This window comes from Nothoprocta perdicaria, unplaced genomic scaffold (assembly GCF_003342845.1).
Source record: "Nothoprocta perdicaria isolate Ctin4 unplaced genomic scaffold, notPer1 scaffold_221, whole genome shotgun sequence".
Lineage (NCBI taxonomy): Eukaryota > Metazoa > Chordata > Aves > Tinamiformes > Tinamidae > Nothoprocta > Nothoprocta perdicaria.
The window spans coordinates 1,222,453-1,249,855 of record NW_020455423.1 but is presented as its reverse complement, the minus strand read 5'-3'; the positions used below and the strand labels follow the sequence as shown (position 1 = coordinate 1,249,855).

The 27,403-nt window shown below is 40.6% G+C and overlaps 1 protein-coding gene across 1 annotated transcript; it reads left to right on the top strand.

Moving 5' to 3' along the window:
• The first annotated feature begins 150 nt into the window (after positions 1-150).
• On the top strand, positions 151-27,403 carry PLAGL1 (PLAG1 like zinc finger 1). The gene is made up of 7 exons (XM_026039186.1): positions 151-195; positions 15,907-16,062; positions 16,684-16,796; positions 19,261-19,410; positions 22,596-22,718; positions 24,279-24,775; positions 25,150-27,403. Exons 1-7 carry the CDS (start codon positions 177-179, stop codon positions 26,423-26,425), a joined length of 2,334 nt encoding a protein of 777 aa, XP_025894971.1. The 5' UTR covers positions 151-176; the 3' UTR covers positions 26,426-27,403.

The window sequence follows — 27,403 nt, the reverse complement described above, 5'->3', positions numbered from 1 at the left end:
AAAAAGACTTCTTCCGTGTTAAATTTCTCTAGATACGTACTCTCCATTTAAAGAACTTAAAGAACAAAAAAGATATGTGCCTGATACCTAACTTGGAGTTTAAATGTGACAAATCAGAAAACTGATTGTTCTTTTTCATTYATTTTATGTAGGTTTCCTTTGCCTGATCTGTAAACATGTCCACAGACCTGCTATGTAAGTACATTTCTACCATCCCATAGTGGTTTTTTGGACCATGTGTTTTTATCAAATTCCCAGATGTGCTCATGATTGATGTCTTTTATCTTAAATGTAAAGTCTGCTTTTACATTTGCTTTTCTTCGGAAACATCTGTGGAACAATATTACCATTATAATCAATGGGATTATTCTTGGAGTAAGTCATGACTTAATACAAGTAAAATTGTAAAAATCTGGCCCATGAATAATGTAAGAACAGACTGATTCATTGAGACTTTAAAAATCACAATTTTGTCTAGAGTGTTTTATCTATCTTTCACGCAAATAACATCCAAGATTATTACTGAGTGATTTTTTTTAAAAATCTCTGTATGAATTTAACTCTTGTGTTACCGAAACATCATTATCCAAGCTACATCCACATCTCACTTCTCATTGTTTTTGTCCATCTTTTTTTCTTTTTTTTTTCAAGATCAAAGAATATACAAACAGCATATATTATATTTCGTTGTCACAGCTACTGCAAAAACCTACCTCCATAGCATCCTTGGTACTTACAATTTCTTGTTCCAGCTTACAATCACTGAAACACCAAGTGCTAGGTCTAATCTAGATACGTTCTTTTGGAATCTGTCCAGTGCCTCAGTTTCCTTTTATTTTTTTAATCATTGCCTTCAGCCTTATCATTGATGTTCAGCCACCTACTGTGCGGAATAAGAGGGGAATTGTGGAAACCCACATTATTGTCTCTGATATGTCCTGAGAGGAACAAAGAAAACTATATCAATAGCTATATAATCAGATAATAAAAAGGTTAGTGGCTGACTAGCAAAAAAGAGCTATTTGTGGAGGACATATACCTATTTCAACACTAAGTTATTGAAACTAAGTTTTATTGAGACTAAAACACTAAGTTTTTCTGTTTTTATCTACCTGGTAGCAATTTGGGGGCACGTTCAAGTGTTTTGAAGTTACAGAGAGAACTCTTAAAAAAAGACACATGAAGATTGCAATATGCCTGACAGCGTCATCAAGGAGAATCACTGTCAAAGACTGAAATGCTAAGGAAAGGAGAGAGGGTAAGATGACTGGACAGTTGTCCTGGTCAAAATCAGTTAGTTGCAACTCCTCAATTCTGCTCAGACTTTTAAGCTAGGTCAGCTGTTTTTAGCTAATTTATGTTCTAGCACTCTCATTTTGCTGTCTTCATCTCAGCATCAGTGTCTTTTTCACACTTTTCCTAATAATTCCTGGGTTAAGAAACTTGATGTTTGAAGAAAGTTTGAAGGAATTGCCTTTGTTCAGCCTGAAGAAGAGAACGTTCATGTGGAGAGAGTCATGGTTCTTCCAATCCCTAAATGGTAGTTACTGGGACAGTGGATGTCCTCCTTCACCAGATGCTTGGAGACAGAATAGGATATCAGGCAATGGCCATAAGTTCCTTCAGGGGAAATTCTGTCTAGATACAAGAAAAAATTATGTGATGTCAGCTAAACATAGAAATAAGCTGCCCAGAGAAGTGGCAGAATATATATTCAAGGCTTGGTTTAACATAGCACTGAATAAGACCCTGCTTTCACAGAAGGTTGGACCAGATGGTCTCCAGAAATACTTTCCAGCTTTTTTTTTCTGTGACTCCATGATTCTGCACAGTTCCTCATGTTCTCAGTGTCTTTGATGCAATAAGTCAGTTTTCCCTACCACTGTGGTGCAGCACATCTTTGGTCTTCGGTGTGGTACTGCTTGTGCTTTGGCAAGTAGTGTAATGCTTGGTCCTACCAGCAGGATAGGTAGGATCTTCTTCCCACATGCGAATAATGCAAAGCAGCACCAGTGCTCAAGGGATATTCCAGGTTCCCACTGGTGGGAATACATGTGCATGTGGGTTTATGACAAACAGGTAGTGCCTTTAAGAAGCTCAGTGGACAGAAGCGGAGGAAGGAGAGAATTGTTTAGACATATGGACTTGGTTGTCTCAGTGACAGTAAAAGTTTCTGGCCCRTATTATTTGGTGGTAGAGACCTAAGCACTCAGTCCCCAGCCTTAACCACAGCACCCTCTTGCATTAATGCTTAGTTCAATACAAGGTCAAATTCTAGGATTAGAAATGTTGTTCCAGGTCAAACTAATGAGGACTAGATTTATATTAAAAAGAAAAAAAAATCTAACCAAAACGAAGCAAGAACCYTAGAACTGTAGGGAAAAAAATGCTGTAGTCCAGTGTGAATTACACAAAGAGAATTTCACAGCGACAGAAAACATGGACTGCCCTGGCTGCACCTCAGACTTCAGTAGCTGTGTCTTCAAGCCTGCGAAATGAAGCAAAAAAGCCAACATCTCAGTGAAGTTCAGCATGATGAATTGGAGACAGACGGTATTTCTCTGTTTTCGATGGAGAAACTAAGGCGGGGAAAGAAAAASGGAGAAGTTTATAAAATGTCTGGCACTTCTTGAGGCTCCACAGAGGAGGGAAGCGCCGGACTTCCCTCAGAGCTTGTTTTTCTTTTTATCCTCGGATGAACTAGCGTGCAGTATATTATGCTGCCTGAATGCCGGGGTTTGTCATGGTTCGCGCCGGGGGCTGTCCCTGGGGTGTAGGAAGCAGATGAGCGTGAATGGAGCGCGAGGTGGTCCGGGGGCTCGAGCCCCGTCCTGGGGCAACCTGTCGCTGTGCATCCCGGCCAGGCGGTCCGAAAGCGGAGCAGGAGCGGAGGTGGGTCTTTGATCTCTTTGTTGGAGCTGCTCCCTGGGAATTCTCTGAAATCAATGCCCTGTTTTCCTGGAGAAATGAATGGCTGTGCCTAACTAGCTTTGTGAAGCCCCGGGGAATTCACTGCTTCTGTTTATTGACAGCTGAAAAGGAGCACATGGTGCTGAATGGGTCCTCTTGTGAAAACAAAACAGAGCAAAGTTAGACTTAGCTGAACACTGGGGTATTTGGAAAGCTGTGCTGAGAGAAGATGGCACGTTTCCTGCCACCTTGGGCTGGAGTAGCATGGCTTTTTTACTAAAAACACAGACTTAAGCAAGGTAAGGACTGTTTTGATTTCCTACAGATGATGCGGTTGTGAAATGTTTGCATTTGCGCCTCTGAGCACGAAACAATATTTGCATTGTATTCCATGGTGGGAAACACCAAAGTAACTCTGGCATTGCTTTTAGCCCCGGTATATGTTTGTTTATTTTTTAATTGGCAATGATTGATAGTAATAGGAAACAATTTGGTATTTGGGTCTTGCAGCCCAGCCCTTAACAACAGCCACTTCTGTAGGCTCTTACATGCAGTGCTATATGTCTTTGAGAATCAGCTGAATTGCATCAGATGTTTTCTTGACCAGCACATATCACTGCATTAATACTCACATATGGCAGCTGGCTAACAAGCAGCCCTGTCTGGCAGAAAACTGAGGAATCCAGAATCTCCTGAAATGTAAGTTTTTATTTCCAAATCGTTATTTTTGCGTGAAGACACAAAAGCAAAAGATGGGTTTGCCACTATACTTGATGTTTTAAGAGATACAACTCTTTTTGTTAAGAGAACAAAGAATAGCAAGATGAGGATGATAGTGAAGAAGCAGTATTTACTTCGTGGAAGTCCAGAGCAGTTTATGAGACTAAAGGAATTTGGTGTGTAATTCATATGTAAATGCCCTGCTTAAAACAGGAGAACAAATCCCCAGAGTTCCTCTATGAGTTTCTGTGGTGACTGAAGAAAAAGGTTTCTGAGCTTCTGAGAGCTTCTACTTTCAGGTGTGGCAAACTTAGCACTGAAGGAGAGCAGTTGTATAAGGACACTCCTCTGTGTATCTGTTTAAGTGTAAGGGAAAGCTCCAAATGCGACACTAGTTACCGTGCTGCCTTTTCCTCTGGAGGCAGGATGAGCTATTGTTTTTGTGTTGTGAAGCGGACTCAAAGTATTTCTGTGTGTGTAGTCGCTCTAAAACTCTTGAATAATCCCATAATTTCAGTGGTACTGCTTGGAAACTTCGTGTTTTATCGGAGTAATTTGTATTCCTCAATGGCATTTTTACTTTGAGTGCCTTTGAGCTAGTGATCTTAATTTTGTCCAGCTTTGCTCTTCTCTGTGACAGATAACTTATCTGTTTTTCTTGGAAGCATGGGGGGCTCCATATGCTTTCCGTAGAGTATTTTGGGATCCTGAATGTGAAAACATGCAGTTTATTTGTAAAGTATCAACAATTTTGCTTGTGAGTTTTGCCTTTAAAATTCCAAAGCTTTTAGAGGGAAAAACAAGTGCAGTTTTGATTTTGACAGGGATAAAAGTCTTGATTTCAAGCAGTGTTGTGTCTGTGTTTGTGAGCTGTACTATTGTCACTACTGYTATACAAATATCTCACTAGTATTACCTGATTTAGCTGTACTTATATCTAGTTTTTTGGCACTGGAAGCAGCTAAAATTTGACTAGGAGAGAAATAGATATTTAGATCATTTTAATGCTGTAATCTAGATGTGCTATGAAAATGCTGAGTAACTGAGTGCTTCGGGGTGGTTGTAATGGTGTAAATTGAAAATAATTATAGCCATAGAAAACGCAGATGATTCTGAGCTTTTTTAGTTAATATAGTGGAAAAGAAAATAGATGGCTTATGACAGAAAATAGCATTTATTTTCTCTTAATTGAATGATAAGGCAAGAAAGAGGGTTATGTTTAATTTAGTGGATTGAAAAGTCTATAGCCATAGGAGTGTAGGGAAGTATATGAGGATGTTTTGCCAAAATGTTTGTACCAGGGGCTTTTCTGTCATCAAGGATATTGGTTTAAAAAAAAAAAAAAGTCACTATGGTCTTTTGGTGGCGTTGGAAGTAAAAGTAGTACAAAGTGTCTGACTGACAGCCTAAGAAACGCCAAATTCATTGTGAGTTATGTGAGCATATATATAGCCCACATAAGTAAGAATGCAAATTAAATGATTAGGGTTATACAAATAGATGTCTGACAAATGGTCCATTTCCCCCAAGACAATGCCTTTAACATCTGCTCATCATCTTGTCCTTTGAGCTAGGAAAGGATGAAAGCTGAAACAAATTGCTTGCAATTTTACTCTGTGAGGATGTTTCTTAGTAGAAGTATATTTTAGTAATAAAGATTTATGGTTTCTATTTCATTTCAACATTTTCATAACTTTTTGAAATAGTTTTAAAGARATTTTGCAAATTAATCAGAAAGAAATGTAGAGAAAGTCTTTGGATTTTATTTAACCTCAAATTAAGATGACTGTCAAGTAGGACTATAGAGATATATTATAATTGGAGTTATAGAAAGAATCTGCAGTCTTCTCTAAAACCACAAGTTTTTGCAACTCAAATGTAGTTCCCTCCAGCAATTCTCTGTTCATGCAAAATATAACTCAGTTGTTTTCAGAGTAGACTCAAGGCTGTCCTTATACCAGAAGAGAATAAGTATTTTAAAGGAAATGTCCTATACTGCTGCTGAATATGTTGCTATTTTTATTTAAAAAGCTCAGGTGGACATAGTTTCTTTAGTACTATGTCAGTCAAGATATTAGAAGAATATGTCTCAGTTCCCACTTAAAGTCTTTAGAGTGGGGAGAAAAAAAAAGAAGTGTGTGTTAGATCCTGGGAAGAGGAAAATGAGAAAATGGAAACACAGCAGTCTGGCTGGTGTGGCGCTGCTATGGAATGTTTTTTTCATTTGCATCCATTTTTGTGTCTGTTCAGATGTAGTGTTTCCCAGGGTCTGTATTTTTTCAAGAAAGGACATCAGCCTTAAAGGAGGACGGTGATTAACAAGACTATGAAGGCTAAGGATGAGTTTCTTCCCAATGAAGCTTTACATTTAGTTTTCAAATTGTATTGACTTTAATTTAGGGCATTTTTTCTCTCAAGTATTTAGTACAAATTGCATGCATTCTCTGTTAGTGTTTCACAGAAGTGTTTTAGATGGAGTTCAGAGTGCTCCCACATTTTCATGGGGAAAATCCGAGYCTGAATTAGGGCTACACAAAGCAGATATCTCAATAGGTAGATGTGGGTCTATCTTCTTGCTTGTGCATTTCATGCTGCAGCATCTGAATGTAGCTGTAGAAAATACAAAGAAGTTGTATTTTCTACCCCTCAGATGGTGCGAGGTTTAGCTTAAAGTATGCTCACAATCTCACTTCATGCTGAGAAGGCAACTTGGAGCCTTTAGAAGCAGTTACAATTAAATGGGACAGGTTATTGGGAATAGAAGCACAGTGTAAAAAACACAGGACCCGATTCTGCTGATGTCCATGTGTACACTTAGCTCTTTGGATGTGTGAGTAGCCACATCCAGAAAACAGAAGTTCATGTGGAGATMCTTATAGTCCTACATAGTTGTAGGACTGATCCCTTAGAGGAGTCATTCCTAAAAGAATAACRGCAGTCATTTAATAGTACTAAGCCTGAATAAAAACTGGAAAATCAAGTATCCTTCATGTTCTACCAATCAGACAAGTAGACATTTGGTGCCATAACTGGAATCATGGGCTATGCCCACTGTTGTTCAAGAGATGTGTTATAAAGACTAAAGCTGCTCTACTAAGCTGTTAATGACTCTCCCTTTAGAAAAGCAATGATTTTAAAGAGAACCCTTATAATATACTCCAGTGATATAAATATCTGCTTTAGGATTCATTAGCTCAAAACACTATTAATATTTTTTTTCCTCTTTTGAGTAACTTGGAACACTATTGGGAGATCTGAATTGTTAACTGGGAAAGTAGTTGTTGTCCAGCTGCAGGATGAGTACAGAAGGAAAAGGACAGCTTCACTTCATGCCACTCTTAGTATGAAAGTTCCTGCAAGTCAATGTTGAAATTTTTATCACAAATGTGAAAGCAGGAATCAATTTGCAATCAGTTTCAGTTGGTTTCCTAAGAAGAGARTGCTTTATGGCCAAGTGGTTTGTCCATCTCCTTCAGCTGAGGTCTGACCGTGGCTGTCCAGATCAACCGATTTCGGAGAAAAATTGCATGACGGTGTGTCTGACTAATGGCCAGAGGGACCCAATCTGAGGTTCCTTTCTGAAGAATTGTTGCAAATGCTGGAAATATTTCAACTAATTAATACTAAGCATTAATCATTAGAGGCTCTGCATGTCATTCATCAGGTTTGAGCCCACAGTGTTGACCAGCCATAAATAAAATTGTCTACTATATTAACAGTCTTGTTATGGGGTATGTGGATGTATGCATGTGTATATTTATGTGTGTATAACATGTCAGGAAGACATATGCTTGCACTTTTTGGCCAGAACAAAGAGAAAATTCAGGTGTCTCTGTTAAATTAAAACAGTAGCATAACCATTACCCACTAAAGGATCTGACAACCTGCCTGCCAAAAATCTCCCCCAAAGCAATGTGCTTGACACATTTGCTGCTCTATCTGCTGCCAGAGGTGTTGATTAAGGGAACCAAAATTTGGCCCATGTTGCTTACAAGCAGCTTGAATAGCATGGTTGTCTGCTTTTCTATGGCCAGGGGCATTTAGTATTTTTACTGCTGTCAGCAGTAGTAAAGCAGTACAATTTGGATGGTGCTGGTGAAGAAATAATGGGAGAAGGTGTTGCACCTGAGAGACACAGTCTTGTACTAGTAACAATTGCTGCAGACTGATATGGAGGAGAAAGAGATGGAGTCTTCCCAAGAGCAACTGGCTCTTGGGAAGCATTTGCTGTGCATTTTCTAGGACCAGGCTATGCTAACTGAGACTGTTTCTCATAAAAATAATGGCAGTTGTTTCTAAATTTGCTGTTAGCCTCTTTGCCTGTTTCTGGAACTAATTTTGTATGACTTCATGCCAAGAYAGTGAAGGGATGGGGAGAGAAGAAAAAAAGAAAGAGGGAGGGGGGAAAAAAAAAAAAAGGAACTGAAAAATCAGACTGCATTTTTCAATTTGATTGTTTAAAATGTATTCAGCTTTCAGCAATGAGAGAAGTCTCTTTGTTCGTGCTGATTAGAAACTATTCCTTGTAAACTACAGGAAGTGACTTCATTTGAATTGTACCCATTATGTGTGTATGGATTCTGATAGCCACCAAAAACCATGTGGTGTACCAGAAATGTGACACATGCATTTGAGTCCCAAGAATAACCAGAAAAAGATTGTTTTGCTTTTTTTTTTTTTTTATACAGGTTTCAATCAACGAATGCCTTGATCTCAAGTCATTTGCAGAGGAAGGAACATACCAAGAACCTTGATAAACTAGTTGTTCTGACTGTCGAGTGAAGTCAAACACACCTGTATGCCTTCTCTGCTTTTTTTTTTTTTTTTTTTTTAAAGCTTAAAAAAGTCCTATAAGTTACTGCCCTTCTAGTAGTTCAAAATGTGAGGGTAAATTTTAAGTTTTTTTTAATCCTTGTGACATCTGCAAGAGCACAAATATATCTCTTGCTGCAAAGACTTCATGAGCTCCTACTAAAGCTGCTATATTCAGCATCATCTCTGAGTTTCTCGGCTTGAGTGTGCTCCTTGAATCCTCTCTAAACTATTTTGCTTATTAGATTTGCTAAGCAGAAGGACCACAGTAAAAAGCCTCGTAGAGGTTGATGGGAGGATTACTTGTTTATGGGAAGCTGGTTAAATTCTTTCTGACTGTGCCTGTCATAGTACCTTTAGTCACCGGTCAAAAGGCTTTTATTGTTCCCAGATGTGCTTGCCTGTCATCATGATTACTCCTTATTAAGAACTAGTAATGAATCATAGTCACTGTTATCGTATATATGTTTGTATAACAAATAGCTTTGGAGTTCTGAAAAGTTTACATCCTTCAGCTCCTGCCTGTCAGGAAAATGCATATTTGCTTTGTGTTAGAAGTTTTCTTTACAGCCGACTAAGTGCTAAGCCTCTCTGGGTCCATTCTGGAGTTGTCCTTTCATGAAAAGGACGTGTTTTGGACAAGTGGGAGTGGATGCCTTGATTAATTAGCACTGCTGGAGACTGTAGGAAGCCAAAGGATGTATGTTCCCTAAGAAATATCTTTCTCCCTGGGACAGAGTGGGGGCAGAGGGGAGGATAGAGGATCTGTAAGCGAAAGTGTTGTTCCAGATCAGTGTCTCTTTCAGGAAGATGCTGAAAGGACTGGGCTCGTCTGAAGTCCTGGGTCATAGTTTTCAGGAATTAAGCTTGACTTGCCAGTGTGACTAAATGTAAGGGATAGCAATAAGGCACTCTACTGTTTCATTTCTCTGTCTCCGAATATAGTAACTCTTTTTTTTTTTTTTTTTTAAGTTTTACATTTTAGTAGAATGAGGTCATGTTTCTATAAATGTGCTTGATGTTGAGCATGATTGCGGGGATGTTTGCCAACCACCTCGCACGCTTCCCCCCAGGGAGTGGGTGGGTGCCCCCAGAACGACTCTGGGCCTCTCGGATGCCACTCACCCCAATGTGAGATCTGGGCCTCTCCTCCTCCCCCAGTTCCCCCAGGACTCGGGGGTCTTGCTCAGTACTCTGCGAGCTCTGGGCTGGCAGTTGGCAGTGCAGGATGTTAAGGAGGAGCCAGCGCTGCCTGCAGCCCTCATTTCCCAGTGTTTTTGTGCTAAGGACAAGCTGTGGGGCTTGACGGTCCTCTTGTGTCAAAGACGTTTGAACCAACCCTGTTACATCTGCTGAAGGCACTCGGAGCTTTCCAGTGCGTAGGAGTAAATCTCCTCTGAGGTGTTGCTTGGGATGTGGGATTATAGAAAATGCACTGATACTCATCAAATAATGCCGTGTGTGGTGACTATGCAGGCTTGCAGCCTTTGCTCAGGTGACTGCAAACTCAGTGCTTAGTGTGGTTTCCTGATGTTTTTTATTTTTTTTTCTCATGCCTAACTAAGCAGTTCTAATTCTTTACTCTTAAAAGATTTTGTTACTTGAGAGAAACTGAAGACATGTTCACTTATTTTCATTTTGGACTAGGGATCACTTATTATAGTCACAAACTGAAAATCAGGTGGTAGAAAATGTATCATAGTAAAATATTGTAAATAAATTAATGGAATTAGAATAAAATTCTTAACCGCTGAATTCTGCTAATTGACTGGAGTTTGAGCTTTCAGTAATATAAAGTGTATGAATTATTAATCAGTGCGGAGCTTCAACTCCTTTGTAAAAGCACTTTACACAGCCACATCAAACTCGGGACGTGTAAGGCTTCTTTCATAAACGTTTTTTACAGAGGAAATGTGTGGCAGTGGCCGACAATAATGGGCAACTGCTTGGGATTAACTGTTTGCTAATTGAGTACTTTGAATTTTTGCCAAATAAATTATATTCTGAAACAAGCTTTTCAAGCTTTTCCAGCAGTGAGGGCTTCAGAACAAACCGCAGAGCAGGAAAATCTCTTGCACTCTTATGTAAGAAGAATCGAGAMTTGCGTACTACAAGTGCAATCAATGTACATTACGCAGAAGATTTCTACAAAATTCATGTGGAGGAGAGATACATATATAAGCTAAGCAAGGATAGTAGAGCTGTGCAATACCTTTGGGGTAAATTATTGTTGTTTGCTATGCGAATCTTATGATTGTAATTAGACTTGGATTTGGGCTACTGTGTGCACTGATCTTTGTTCCCCTTGCTCTCCAGAGCTAATTCTAATACTGCAAAACAGAGCAGTGGCTTTTAAACGCTGCCCAGCTGAATGGCCACTTCTGTGGGGACGGGGAGGTTTCCAGAGGGGCGCTTTGCCTCTGGACGCAAAGCGCGCGCCGGCAGTGCCGCCGGCGGCCTGCGCGCCCCGCAAGTGTTCGAGTGCTGTGAAGTCCCCCCAAGTGGAGCTTGGAGAAAGCCCAGTAGGGCCGCCTCATGGGGGTCCTGTCTTTGGCAAATTGGTTTTAAAAAGCGAGCTTGTGAAGCTGATTGGTGGAAGAAGCGGTGGTATGTTCACGCTCTCGTGACAGTGAGTGCTGCCGCTGTAGGGCTATGTATAGCTCCCATTATCTGCCGGGCTGGACCGCGTGCGMCCGCAGCGCGTGGCGCTCTGCCCACGCTAATGAGCTCTCCCCGGAGGCCGCCCTTGTGCCTGCGGGGCCGGCTCTGGCCTTGCATGGTGCCGCTGCGGGGGGAGCCTGCGCTTGCTCGCCGCGCTCGGGGGCCGCTCGCACGTGCTGCCCGCGCGGGGCCGGCGCCGCCGGCCACGGGAGCCGCCGAGGGAATCGCGGTGGCCGCGGAGGTGGCCCCACGTGGTCCGTGGGGTGCCCACAGAGGCCACCCCTCGCCTAGGCTTGGCCCCAGGGGAGCAGTGCAGGTGAGTGATCCTCCCCGCCGGCTCTCTTGCCCGGGGGCAGTGCTCTGGCCAGGCTCGCGTGGTATGTGGGTGCGTGTGTATGTATATAATATACTTGTATATATACACATTTTGCATATATGTAGATAGATATGTGCACACATGCACATACAGGTATAATATAGCATTATTCCTGCATACATACATACAGGAATAATAATACAGCACGGCAGCTCTAAGGATGTGGTAAGTGACATAATGTTCCTTCTTGTACCACTTGTAATCCTCACTGAGTCTATTTTACTTCTTTTTCTTAACTACTCTTAACTTAAGAAACTTCTTTTCTTAACTACTTTATAAATGGTAAGAAAGCAGAAGAGCGGGGGCAGCTCTCTTTTCTTGCATGCTTGAGCATTGTTCTGTAAACATGATGTGGAATGCATTAATATAAATATAATATAAGGGAGTGGGRAAACTGCAGTACATTAAAGTTCCTAACAGAAAGCAGGAAAAAGTTTTCAAGGCAAAGTGATTTTTCTGTCAGACTATTTAATTTGTAGTGCTAGTACTGCAAAGTGCAGGTTGTTTCTATAACCATGTTCCCTATTATAGAACATCTTGGGGTGTTCTAAGGCTGTTGTTGAAATCATTATTTTTTACTGAAGCAGCCAAGTTAAAAGGAAGAATAAAACCCAAGTGAGCTGTGCAAAGTGGTGCCATACTGGGGCTGTAATAATGTATACATTCCTTCTGCAACAGCATCTGTGCTATAGAATTCAAATACAAAGGGTCACGAGATGTTGTGCAGTTATCTCCAAGGAGGAAAGTGAACTTGACAGCTTTTGTGTTGTTAGTTTCCTGGAGAAAAAAAAATTACAAAGACCCCCATTCCCCAGGGTAATTCCTGAAATAGTTCAGTTAGGATTTTCTTACAGTGACCCATCCTGTGTTTCTGGTACACCACACAGTTTTCAGTGTGCAATAAATTCAGGGTAAGGCTACTTGCATGCTGGTATGGGGTCAGAAATACTGCATAGTAAATGTAATTCCAGGATGCCTGTTAAATAGCTAAATTATCTAGTAGCCTTCATCTGCCGTGTAATAAAATACAGAAAATCTTATTAGCTAGTTCTGGATATTTCAACAAGCCTTACTAACACGGTGCTTTGAAAACACATAAATCAAGATGTCCTGAGCTACCAGAATACCAAGTGATGTGAGTGTAAAAGCTAATTAACTTTGAGCACTGTCCTAATTCGAAACTAATTCCGGCTCTGGAGGTAATTTCATTCAGTCCTAGCTGGTGAATTCGTCGTGTCGTCTATGCGTGCTGTCTGCGTAGCCCCTTGTCCCTGTGGTCTATAAGTTTTGTGGTTTGTATGCTACCCATGCGGATTTAAAGCAATCCCTGATTTTGGAGCAGTGCCTTCCCGGTGCCCAGGCTGTGGGAATTTTTTGACATCTTATTTATGTCTTGATCATAGGGGACAGGTTCTTTCTTTTGGGACTGGATTGCTGTGTTTGTCTTCTTTAACTTTGGTTGTGGATTTATTGTCTCTCCAAGACCAAAAGTAACAACCAAATGAAACCACGGCAAAAGTTAAAGTAAAGCTAGACTAATGCTATGATAAATATATAGAGAGAGACTCATTTGGTTCAAGTATAAAAGATGTGAAATAAAGAAAAGAAAATTACCTGAGGCTTTATTAARCCCTCTAGGTTGACACCCCTAGACTCCAGGATCTCAGGTCTCAATTTAGATACCTTCTTATCAACAGATTTCTTTGTGTTAGCACAATTTTAAATTGCATGTTGTCACCTGTCTCTAAAGAGTTGATTTCTGTTGGTTCAAATTAGAGCATCCTCCTGTGCAGAAACTGGTGCAGAACTTAACAAGTTAAAGCCCCTGTGAAGACATGTTCATGGAAGTCACTGAATTGCCCAGTGGGGATGGTACTGCCTTTCAGACGAGTCTGATGAACAAGCTATTGCAAAAAGCAATGAAAATGTGGTAGTAGAACAYGATCTGCAGTTGCCACAGCAGTGACAAGGGACATGAGGTCGCAAGCGTTTTARTCGAGCCGTACTCACTTGCAGCTTAGGATGAAATACATCATGTTGCTGGACCAGCAACARGGGGTGTGTTTGGGGGTCAATTAACAGGATGTTAGGGCTGGCTTTGGAGGCAGATCAAGAGAGACCAAGTTGGCCTGTTTTACCCTGCTCCCAGCAGACCCGTGCTGCCCTCCCACGTGTTGCAGGCAGCCTGCTGCCACCAAGGGCCTCCTCGGTGGGCACTGCCCCAGGACAGCTAAAAGGTTTGCTCAGGAGCGCGCACGGGCAATGAATCACTAAGGCATGGCGTGGATTGATAAGGTCGTGTACTTTACGATTAGATACATCCTCCCTATAACAGCGGTTCTTTGTCTGCGTTTTGCTTTTGGCAACATGTTTCAGTAGTTTGCATGCAACAACTCTCCAAACAGGAGCTGTTCGACTGAAACAAAGTCACCATTATTCTAGGTAAGCTCAGGAAACTAGTGGAGGACCCCTAATAAATTTGTTGCCCTCAGAAGACATAGACTCTTGGTAATTTGTTTAAAAGCCTATTAAGTTAAATCTCTATTTTTTTTCTAGGCCTTACTATAAAGGACTTTCAAGCTTATTTAAAAAAAAAACAGCTTTTACAAGAAAAAAAAAGTTCTACAGTTTTTTTTTTTTTTTTTAATTTTAAGCAAAATAAGCAGGTGGGTCTAAAGTTGCATCCTCCCTATCAGTAGCACTACCAATAAAGAATCATAGACTTCAACTATTAGTAGTGCAGGAGCTATGACCAAAGAAGACTCTTGCATGGTTTCAAAGTTTGTGAAAAGCATGGACTACTGCAATGTCTCTAATAAATTTTCTCATTTGCTAAAAGTCCTTTGGCTCTTAAAATGAAGACTGGTGAGAGTGGATGATGTTATCTCTTAGAAACTGGTTGTGATTAGTCCCTTCTGCTGTGTCTCTGTCTAGCCACTGCATCTAGCATAGCTGCCTGTAGCCTGACCAACACGTAAGCCTACATCCTCATTTATGGTTGATAAAGAGCCGGGGAGCTCGGGAGGAATACTTCAAACTTGCTTGGGAGTGCTGGAATCTAGACTTGTGAGATTTGTAATTTAATCAAGTGCCTAAGTGTGTTTACAAGTTGAAACTGCATCTTTTGGAGCTACCCCAAATACTGCTACCCTTTCTCAAAGACCTTCTCTGACATCTCTCTGGGTGGAGCCTGCTGACCTCTTAGATTTCTCTTGACCTGTCTTTGGCTGCTGACCCCTCTTTATTGGAAAGTCTCATGTCCCTTGCCCCAGTCTTTGCCACAGCTTCCCATAGCTCTCTTGAACCCTTTTGGCTCTTCTGACTTTTCCTTATTGTAAGTTACTGAAGAGACTTGCTCAACAACCTTTTCAGAAGCAAAACAAGACAAGGTAGTCATGGATGACTGCTGTCAGCTTTTCCTTTAGCTCCGTCATAAGGAGCAGTTGGCTGACCAGTTAGGATATCTACTGTCTATAAAAAGATTTTGTGCAAGACCTACTGTACATGTTTCTCACATCACCCTATGTAACATCAGTGTCTGGATGACTTTTGTGCAAGTGTTTTTGTGTCACTGCTAATTTGTGCCACTCCTCAATAGACACTTCCCTGGCAACCAGTTTTAAGATAGATTTCAGTTTAAGATAGATTTGCTTAAAAATATAGCATACTGGTGGAAAGTCAGAATTTGCAGACATACGTTTCTCCTTAATGACCTCTTTGGATGAGTCGTGTGTTCAGCCTGCAGATGTCATTACTATGAAACAAAGATCAGGAAATGCAGAGTCTGTTCTTTTTGGTCATTTCCATAGGCAGCATAGTCTATAAGGAGGCAATTCTTGACATGATCGTCAAATAAGTTGTGACTCTCAGACCTATAAAAATCATTTTTCATGGTATCTTGAGGGTCTAGTCCTCTGCTGAGAATGCTCAATACACTCACAGTCACCACAGTCATCTTCTTTTTTTTTTTTTTTTTTTTGACTCTCTAGATCTCTACAAGTTACTTTGCTTTTCCTACTAATAACTTTGCCCTTCTCATTTATATGTAAGTATATGCACCAGGATTGTCGTTGTACAAACTGTGAGCTTCAATCTCGCTGCAGTCCCAGTCTCCAAGGATACTATTTACAGGGCCTCTAGATAAGCACATGTATAAATCTTCAAAGTTCAAGACCTACTGATTCACACAGGGAAAAGTGAAAACTGGAGGCCTTATTTGAAGCCTTCGTATTTCAGTTTTGGCTCTCCAGATCAAAACATAGGTAACCTTTTTACTACTTTGTGTAGAGAAGTGCTCTAAAGAAAAACATTGGTAATTCAAGATATGCCCTCAAGTGGCAAAATTAGAAAATACCGAATTAGGGAACAGTAGATCAGAGATGGGCTTTTTTTTTTTGGTAACTGGATKCTCTTTTCTGGGTTTGTAGGGTGTGAGGACTGCGGTAAAAGCCTGATAGGAGAATGCAAGCTCCATGGACCACTCATCAGGGCTAAAGATAGGGTTATTCCTAGCCGAGCCCGTCTTACCCTACCTCATTACCTCACTTTGCGAGTGTTGGAGCTACGAGCTGGAAACCAGCAGAGTAAGTATTTTAGCTCTTTCTTCAACATTTGAGAAAAAGAATGCAGAAGTACTAATCCTGGCTTGTTTTCATGAATAACTTAAGACATATTTGACATAAACAGTATGAAGGCTGCCTTATTTTGAGCTGAACACTATTAAAGCTCACAGTCAACCACTGCTTTTTGTGAGTGATTTCCAGTAATGTCAGTGCATAGACTGATGGAAAGGCATTAGCCAGAGTTTGTGCAACATTTGACTGGCAGGAAGGAGTATTCAATAGAAGTGTGGAAATAAAATGGCAACTGACCTTCCCATTCCATTCTTCCCTTCCTCTGCTGTAAACCCAAGAGAACACAGGGGATTCATTTATCTTTTGTAACATCTKCAGGGACCATTGTAGAAAGACTACATTGCTATCTGACAACGTTGCTACGATGGCAGGACTGTTTGAATTTCCGAATTTGAACACAGAGACTGCATCCTTAACATGCAGATTTTCCACAGTTACTTGGGTAAAATTGAACTCTGCCTAGATCGCATTGCATGGTACCATTAATAGGGTAATTTATAATTAAAATGAATAAGACAGCTTATTATGTTCCTTATGTGYGTATTAATCTTAGACTGGTCTTTCTTGCAGTCCTTGGAGTATTTGCAAAGAGAGTAATACAGAAGAGAACACAGTTTGGTCCTTATGTTGGTCAACTGTCTACAAAACTGACCCGCTATGATGAGAGCAGGCTAGTCCTGCAGGTAAGTAAYTAACCAACTCAGAAACTCCTCTGAGCTTCATAGAACTTTCTTCTTGTTGGATTTCAAACTACCTCACGAAAACARTGCTATATTCTTCATTTTATTTATTTACAAAGAGGCAGAAATGTCTTTTGTTCAAGTTACGCAGAAACCCTRTGACTGAATATGAAGTGCACATGTGTCCTTAACACTTCGTTATTAACTAAGCATTTGCCTTCTAATCTGGTTAATTAATCGTACTTCTGATCTGTGCTTATATAATGAAAATAAATCATACTAGATTGCACAGCACACCCCAAAGTGCCAAAACACATATGCTGTGTTTCTAGAASTTTGCCTGTTTCCTTTCTAGACAAATGTTTTATTACTTCCAGAGTAGATCACTGTGTGGTAGTCTAACATCTCAATAGACTTTCCACAGAGCATGACTACAGAAAATATCTAAGGATGGCACTATCTTAACAAATTAAACAAAAGGATTTGCGCTTAACAACCTTTTTTAGTGCTAATCACTAAGGCACCTACCTAGAGAAGAAAAGTACAGACATGAAGAAACACTTTTCAGTGTTGTGAATATAAACTTTGACGTACAGTGTACAAACTCAGTTTATTCAGATAAACTGTTATTTAGGACTGCTACTATTCCTTACTGCATATTGAAATACTGAACACCCATCTGAACCCTGACACTGTTAACTGTACTTCTTCCAGTACAAATAAGGTCTCTTTCAGGACCAGCCTAGCTTAGTTACATCTGCATGTGCAKCTTTTCCCACCAGAATTTTTTGGGAGTGATAGTGTCTTGTAATCTGCTAAATCCTAGTCCGGGCACTCTGCTGCATGACTCCRGGTCTCTGCTTGTGTTCATCCCTTCAGTTGGGCTGAGGAGGTCCACTCCTCCTGAGCTTGTCCACAATCAAAAGGAAACATAACTGAAGGCCAGTTGTGCCTGAACGACTGAATCCCTGGTCCAGCCACAGCTTCCTGCAGGACTCTCTGGCAAGTCTAAGTCCTCGCAGAGTCCACACTGAACATCTGCCCCTCTTACCTCTCAGGGGAGAGCAACGCTTGGCTGCTGTCCTGTGACATACTTGGTCTTCACTTATGTTTTTTGCAGAAGCTACGTTCTGGGAAACATTGTCCTCTGTGCAGGAAGGCAGGCAKACTGACAACACCTCTAGTTCTGCTTGAGAACAAAAGTAGCAGATTCCATAGTCACTTTAGACAGCCTTTGCTCATGGAGATCATATGAGGGGGTCTGCCATCAAAGTAATACTATCCTTCCACGAGATTTTCAAAAGATGTTGGCACCAAAGAGCATTTATCTTACCCATGATTAAATTCTTTCAGTCTTTATGAGACTCTTTAAAAATRTAGAGAACACCTATCTCTCTCAAATATGTGAGCGTGGGTGGACTAAACATCCCATTTCCTCCTCTTCACTAAGCCAGGTTAAACTGCACTCTATCCTCTATCAGCCTGGTTTGTTCAGAAGCATATTTAGATAAGCATAGCTCTACCTGATGAAAGGGCTTTCTTCGCAATAAGAGGCAAAACACTCATATCTCTGACAAGAGAGAGCAGCAGGTGCCTTGACTTCTCCTATCAGAACTATAAGTATGTAACCAAACTCATCCAACAGGCATGAATTTTTCTTAGAAGCAAGACAAAGTTAGGCAAAGTTGTTCCCCAAAGCARTGAAAATGAATCTTGTTTTGCAATTAATAGTTAATTCTCAAGAGCTCTTAAATGGTTAGCAGAACTGATACATGCAGTACTGACATCTATTGTGCAGCTTAGCTGTCCATCTTCCGAGATGTATTGGAGAGAAGCAACCTTCTTGCACCAGATCTGGAGTATTTTGCCTCATTGAGGCTTTCTATTGAAAAGGAATCTAACAAGAATGAAACTGAGCAGCAAAAAAAAAAAATCCCTATAGCACAATTATTCATTTGTATTTACTTTGTATCGTTACAGGGAAAAAGAGATGACTRTTAAAATGCCATTATATTGTACAATACCTCTTTGGAGTTATTACACAGTTGTATAATTGTTCCATGCAAAACATAGCATTAATATAGCACTAAGGTTTGAGATTATCAAGAACTCAGGAAGTACATTAGGCATAAAGCTTATCTTTCTACCTGCCTGCACCTAGTCCTTATAATATTATCTTTATATAACATAAAGTGATGAAATATAAACTGGAAATACATACAAAGGCCTACAGTTATTTTAGTATCTGAGTGCCTTGGAAAATGTTCCCTCCTCACTTTCTTTTGCTCTCAGCGTTATTTAAGAGTGATCTATTTTGAAAGAACTGTGATTTCAAAGGACAGAATTGTGCTTTTTCCCAGGAAGAAGGTAAATAACTGGTAGCCATGATTCCAAGTTAAACTATTGTGTCTCAGTACAAGACTGGGTTTTATCATGTTCCGTTTCCCCCTCTCCCACTATATTTCAGGTATTGAAAGATGGAGGAAAGTACTTTCTGGACACTCCCGATGAGGACTGTGGAAACTGGATGATGTTTGTCCGGTTAGCCCGGAACCAAGAAGAACAGACTCTTGTGGCTTATCAGCACTGCGGAGAAGTCTACTTCACGACTGTTAAGGTAGCTAAGCCCACCCTGCTTCACCTGGCATTTGCTTCACCTGGCAACTTATGATTTAAATGATAATTCACAGAGGAAGACCGTGAAAGAGTAGCCCTTTTACAGAGGAAAGATYGATTACATTTCAGGAATTGCTTTTTTATTACCTACCAGCTTTTATATCACTTAGTCCACAGTAAAGCAAGCAGTGCGTGGGATTTTCCAGTTGAAGAACTGGAGTAGAGAATAAAAGCCCACAAATGTCATTCATCATCACACAAACTGTGTTTAAACATGAATGCTATAAAAATCTTACCTGGCTTCAAGTAAGTTTGTAGTGAGATTGCTTAGCACTGTTATATTCACCAATGTTTCATGCTGGAAAGAACGAACACATTCCTTTCCTTTATTACATTTTTGGGCACCAGGTGTTCAGAAACAGGATATTAAGTAGAATCTTTAAGTGCTATTTTCTATTCTCATTAAATATGGAGACTATAATTTAATGCTTGTRTATCGTAATGAGAGAAGGTAGTGAAAGAAGTTACTGTAGAATTAAAATCTAGCATTTCATTTACAAGTTTGGCCCCCATTTATGGGTGATAGTATTATTTACTTTCATTCCTCCACTTTCATTTTTCCACCTGAAACATGGGAAAAGTATTTACCATACAGTGATGATATGAGTAAGGTAATGATGACTGGTAGCACCTTACTTACTTATTAAGTCCTTTGTAACAGTAATAAATACGGTTGCATTYGAAGGCTTTAAAATAGAGAGTCAATGTAATACAGTAGATACTATCTGAGACAATGCCTAGTCTGTGCTCAAAATTCTGAGGTTCTATATATGATTTTAAGTGTATGTTAGACATGTAGTACTATATTTGGGAAGTGTGAATAAATGCTTTTCTGGTAAGTTTTATTTCTGAATTGGTAACATTGATAATTTAAATACTATTGYAGTAGCACTTGGCACAAAACAAGCAATGATCTGCTAAGTTCAACAGAACCCTCCTCACTTGCAGTAGCTGGGAGCTGCATCATGTATACTAAAAGGAGCTGTCTTAGGCTAAGTAAACTACAATGAGCTATCCTAGGCAAAGTAATGTGCTTTTGAAACAACTATACTATGCAACATATGCATATGGGTCAGCTTTGATTTTCCCACATTCAAGTCCTCAAACAGTATCATTTACTTTTTTTTGGTGGAATCCTGCAGATTTTGTCACTGTCGGTGAAAATTACAGCCTTTTGCTGTGCTTAGGCACACCCTGCTGGTCACGCTGCGAGGCACCTTGGGCCTGGCTGGGAAGGTGCTCTCTCAAGATATTTTGAATAAACTCTGTTAAGTTGGGAGTAGAAATATTGGCTCCTCTTCCCACTGTTTTTATAAAGAGTATAATTTGTGGCACAGCTACAAAAGCATCCATGGATGCGTACAGGTAAATGGCCTGCTAACACTGCAGTTAGAGTAAGGGCTGACCTCATGACTGCAGTCGCCATAAATGTTTTACAATGTACAGAATTATGAGGGAGTAAAAATCATCCAGACCTGTTGTTTGTCTCATACCAGGGGAATCTCACAAGGGTGCTGCCATAGCTCTCACTAGCTGAAACACAGGAAACAACAGCAACTCATAGACAACTTGTATAATGGAGCTTATTTTAAGCTCCATTAAAGCTTTTGTTTTGCTTGGTTATTTTAGACATTTCACACACTTGCCCCGCCAAGCTCACACATGTTCTTAACTTCCCTTCTCCCTGGGGAGGTGGCTGCTGGTCCAGGAAGTTGGGCAGAAAGTTTTGTTGAAGTCGTGCTCTGCAGCTGCTTGTGGTTACCAGTCCTGGGTGCCGTCAGCCGAGAAGCTTGGGCATCCCCCGGTATTTGCCTCTAGAGATCCTCCCCCATTTGCAGGATCTTTCTTTCATCTAAGCAGTCTATATGCAGAAACACAATGTGTGATGAGCCTTCTGTTTCAGCCTAGGTCTCTCTATTARTGGGAGGATTCAGCACCTATCACTGTTGCTTAGCCTAGGTGCTATCAAAATATACAACTGGCCCATATGGGCTATAGCTAGCAGGCAGGTTTKTGTTCAAGAGCTCAGCAGTTCTTTTTTGGATGTCACACAACTTTATCTGCCACGTGTCAGCATTCATAATCAGAGTTGTTTTTCACCTACCAGGCTTATGCAACACTGCTGTTGTCAATTAAATGCATTTTTAAGAGGGCACTKTTTGGAGTAAGACACAACTGGTGTCCTTCAAAGCTAATTTATTCTTTATGGAGGCACAAGTTTAGTTTACTTTAAATAAATCTACATCTGCAATGCGGATTGGCTATGCACCTATTGCAACACCCATTGTTTTGTTTATAGAGGAATAAAATGCTGGAGGTGGGAGGTAGGAAGTCAGGTAAATCCTGACCCCAAAGCTGCTTTTCTCCTTTATCCAAATACCTAATGGAGCTTTAGCCAGGGAGTATAATCACGCCTCTTTTTCTGTTTGCTGTGGTATTGACTGAAGTATTTGTCAGAGGAGGTCATAGTCCATTCCAAGAGAAAATTTGGGCAGAGCTGACTGGATGGGAGACTGCAGCTCAAGGACTGTTAGATGTGGGAAGGCCTCTGTGAAAGAGGGGTGCACAACATAGCAGTAAAATATAGCATGTGAACAGCAAGTGTGACATGTTAGTGACAGCACAGAGAAATATGCAMGTTGACTTGGAGTCCACTCATTGATCAACTCTGCACCACTGCTGCGCGAGCATGACACATCTGGGAGGCATCCAAGCTGTAGAGCACACACCATGTATTTTTCTATTACSTTTTCCCTGTAGTTAAATGTTATGTCTAATGGGCCTCTAGGTATCAAAGCATCAACCTGTTCCATTGTTTGGAAAGACTGCTGGATTTCTGGCAATTACAGGCAAATACATCTCATGGAGTAGCGGTCACTCCTTCTCTGCTTCCTATCTGCAAATCTCTGTCCATGCATATGCATTTCTGCTTTTAGAAACTGCAAAAAAGTCTAATGATACAGTAATGCTCAGAAAGTGCTCGAGTCCTGAAACTAAGACCAGTGCTTTAAACAAATTCAAAGAACATGAAGATAAGCTCCACACATCTCAATTTTGAATATATAGTATTATTTTCTATAAGAAAAGTGGCACAAGTAAACATGAGTTCCTTCCTTCTATTTACAGCCAATTGAACCCCACACAGAATTAAAAGTATGGTATGCTGCCGATTATGCCAAATTTATGGAAGCTTCTGCAGTCTTTATTAAAGAAGAATCTGATGTGTGCCCTTTGCCTGCAGTAACAACAGTAAGTGTCCCTACCCTACACTCAAGCCGTCACCAGACGTAGCAAATTACTATTTGTTTACATACTTTGTCTGTTTATGTAACTTCACTAATACTAGGATAAGGGAGGAGCAGGCTAACAAAAAGCCAAGAGGGATTTTAATCAAGCAGTTATCCAGAAGAAAGCCATATTTGCTCTGTGTTTATAACCTAACAGAGATGGCAACAGTGGAATCAATCAGTGGGATTACAATTAATAAATTAGCATTAATTTAATTTAGTTTAATTTAGCATTAATAAAGTAAATTAGCATTAATTTTTGGATAACTAAACCATCTCATCTCAGAGTTGTTCTCTCACCACTTCATGATTCCCGTTGTTTATGCTCTGCCCTTGCATACAAGCTCTAGTTTTCCCTACCTTAATTTTTTCATTCTAATCCCAATACCTTCCCCCTTTGTATAATAATAGGAATCCTTAGGCTGATTTAAAAAAAAAAAAAAAAAAAAAAGGAATTGTTGAAAAAGGGAACATTGAGAGAAAAAAAAAAAAACTAAGCTAGAAGGAAAAGCTAAACTGCAAATGCGGTTGGATTATGAATGCAGAGGTGTTTCAGGAAGGGAAGTATCCCACTTGTGCACTTCATAGAGGGTTTTAGAGTGTAATTTAGGAAGGAGGGAGGAGAAGCCACTCTATAAGACAGGGAAAAGAGAGGAGAGGGCTCCAGCTGCAAAGAAGGACAGTGGACATAGCTTCCAGATGGTCCCTAGTGCTTGCTAACCCGAAAGTAGGGACAGTTAATGGGATGCTTGGGTAAAATATGGAGATAGCTGAGGAAGGATGTGATCATGTATAATCTGAAAGTCCATTTCTTTGGTAACTTTTTTTAATTGTTATTCATTTGAATTTTTCAAATGTTGCTATTTCAAGAGAATTCAGTAGATCAGCAGAGCTCTTAATTACCAAGAGATAATACCAAATAATGCATTAGTTAGTGAAAACTTGGTGGAAAATTGTTTTTGTGCTTTTAAGTCAAAGTAGACTGGAAAGTCCCAAACCTCAAGTGTTTCTTACTGAGCTTAAGAAGGTCAGATGTCACACATCAGAGTAGGTGTTGAAGTCCATCCTGAAAGCAAAAACTATTGCCATCAAGCAAAGGGACAAGCAGTGCAGTGTCATACCAAAGCACAGGGAAATCTTGTACTGCTAACCTATATTCCTGTGTTCAGAAAAACACCCAATTAGTCCTCAGCTCTGGGATGTTAGTACAGCTGCAGATAAAGAGTAATTCCATAACAAGAACAAGTATAGAGATTTTGAAATTCAGAACACAGAGATAAACAAAGGTGAAGGACTCAGCATCAGTAAGTGCTACAGAAAAACACGGAAAGCCATTATTTTTTCTTTCTAGAGTTAGCCCATTTCCATCTGAATGGCTATGTGGTAGCATTGAAGTAAATATCGTAAATGAAAACAACAGAGGTCTTGGGAAAGCCCAGGAGAAGATGCAAGGTCAGTGAGAAGACTATGACCTTTCCTTCGAATGGCTAATAAGAAAGACCTGTTTCTGTTCTCATTGCAGAAAGAGCCCGTAGACTCTTGGATATGCTCCAGCTGTAGAAACGCTTTTGCAACTTTTGCCCTGCTGGAATCTCACCAGTGCATCAATAAAGACCGAGTCCTTACCACCAGGTTCAGACCACCAAATAAATTGGGACCTGTAAAAGCAAAAAGCAAACTCAAAGGGAAACTGAGAGGAGCAGCGTTAGGCAAAAGCATTGCACAGTGCTATGGGACCTTTTCCTGCTCCTCTGCTGCGAAGCTTAGCTGTGCCAGCTCAGGAAGCACTTGTGATGCTCTTGTGAGGTTTATACCTAAATGGAGAAATGGCCGGTCTTCACTGTTGAAGGGAAGAGAAGTGAAGCAGCCAGACAATTTCCCTTGCCGACTCTGTGGGAAGATATTTGATTCCATTGAAAAGCTCACAGTCCACACGTACGCRCACAAAGGGGAGCGCCCCTACAAGTGTTCGCAGCACGGATGCACAAAGGCCTTCATTTCCAAATATAAACTGCTCAGGTACAGCTCTGAAGGCACAGCTTTTCTGGTGGGTGTCTGGGTGAAAATAAGAATATTMTAGTGATAATTCATCTCTGAGTCCAATTTTCATTTTCCTCTGTTGGGACAATTTGAGAAAAGTAACTTCTCTCAATTGCAGCTGCTACTCTTAAAGACTGTTGCAGTATTTTTAACCTGCTCCATGCTAAAACTCTTCCCCCCCACACCAAAAAAAAAAGTTAGATTATTAATAATACTGTGAAAATATATATTCTTCCTGCACTGTGTGCTATTCCTGCTAGAGAACCAGTGCTTTCAAGTCTTAAAGCTGCAGCTCAATACTATAGGACTGTAAATGCAAATAATTYTTTTTTTTTTTTTTTTTTTTGTCCTAGACACTCAGCCACTCATTCTCCCCAGAAATCTCACCAATGTGGCTATTGTGAAAAGACCTTTCACAGGAAAGACCATCTGAAGAATCACCTTCAAACTCATGACCCTAACAAGATGGCCTTCAAGTGTGAAGAGTGTGGCAAGAAGTACAACACCAAGCTAGGCTATAAGAGACACTTGGCTCTTCATGCAGCCACTAGTGGGGACCTTACCTGTAGGGTTTGTGCCCAAGAGTTTGGGGGTACCGAAGTTTTGCTGGAGCACCTCAAAAGTCATGCAGGCAAGCCAACCGGCAATCTCAAGGAAAAGAAACACAAGTGTGACCACTGTGAACGTCACTTCTATACCCGCAAGGATGTGCGGCGACACATGGTAGTTCACACGGGCTGCAAGGACTTCCTGTGCCAGTTTTGCGCCCAGCGGTTTGGGCGGAAGGACCACTTGACTCGCCATACTAGGAAGACTCATCCACAGGAGCTGCTGAAGAGCAGGTTGCAGAATGGTGACTCACTGGGTCTCCTCGACCAGCTTCTTCCGTTCAGACTGAAGGAAGATGCCAGCCTCCTGTCCTCTTTTCCTGACAGGGTGCCTATGCAGAATGGAGTTCTGAACAGCTCAGAGCCAGAGGACTACAGCTGCTCCCATCTTCACTCACAGCCAACCCTACAACCTGCTCTTCCCCTTGAACCTTCTCCTCATTTACAGAGGATGGGCTGTATAGACAACCTTCCAGCTGTCCATCCCACACCATGCCCGACAACCATTCCTGCCAACCTGAACCTTCATCAGCCTAATAAATATGACCTTACTTCTACCTCATTTGCAGCAGGATCCCTCAAGAACCTCCCGATCAAAGTGGATGTTAAAGGTTACAATGTGCATCTTCTTGAGGACCTGCCGTTATCAGAACCTCAGTCGCTTCACAAAATCAATCTGGAAGAAGCATCCTCAGGGCCTGCAAGTGATACTATTAAGTACCCAGTACACAAGGAGACAGAGACTGTAGCTGAAACTACCAGCATGCCTTTCATGGATCTCACTCATATAATGAGTTTCTGGCAGCTCCCACCGTGCGACAACCAGAGCACTACTGGGGACATCGCAATGGCATTTGGTCAAGAAGAACCAACGCACAGGCTGAATGGCCTTGGCCAGCAGCAATGTCCACAGCCAGCTACTGGTGGCATGGCCTTAAACCAGCTGCATCATGTTCCTCGCTCCTTTCCATCCACTACAAATTCTGTAACTTTGCCTCATTTTCACCATGCCTTCAAATAACTATTGGCTTTTTTTAGGGGGGAGGGGGTAGGTTGTTTGTTTGTTTGGGTTTTTTAGATTATGCTTCTTACTTAAATGTGTTAGGAAGATTTTCTAGGGGGTTGTTTTTGTGAGTGTGTGGGTTTTTGTTTTTTTTTTTTAATGAAAAAAGCTATCTCAGATGTTTTCAAAGTGCATTACAATGAGGATAGATCAATTCAGAGTAATAAACAAGAAACTCTATTCTCATGCTACTATTAGCTTTTAGCATATGGCAATAGTAAGATTAACATATTTCCCTCAATGCTCTCCATGTTTTTGTTTCTTAATACATGTCTTCAGTAGAAATTCAAAGCATTCATAACAGGCAAGGTAAAATTATGGCTGCTGTGGTAGGCAAGAAAGGGTTGAGGTGAATAAGAAGTGCGGCTGGGGGGAGAAATCACAGGAGAACATAGCTTTAATGAGCCATAAATCACTGTAAATGTATACAAGTAACAAATTGTTAATATGAATGATTTATGAACATCACATAGCTTTCAATGTAAAGCACGTAATTACTCAACTTTATGATTTTTTAATTTAAATCAAAATCATTCCAAGAGGAAATTTTATCTCCTTATTTCTCACTTATAAAATRAGGAAAATCACGTTTGTGATTATGTTTAACTAGATTTCATTTTCTGAAATGCACTACAGCTGTGTGCATCTCCTGCATTATTCCGAGGGCTGGAGAAAAACTACCCTTGCTACCTGATTATAGAAGAAGAGATCTCTAGTATTCATGGTGTTTTCAGAAGGGGAAGTGAATAGTCTCAAAGGCTACAACAAAACATCATTTCCATTCAGAACTCGCTTTGGTGAGGTATTAGACCCTGGTCTTACTCTAGCAGAGCACTTAAGCAGTTACTTAAATTTAGACCTGTGTTGGCTCAACGTCTTGCTTGATTTAACACCCAATAAAAATAGTACTTCCTAACCAAGGGGCCTTTAGTCACC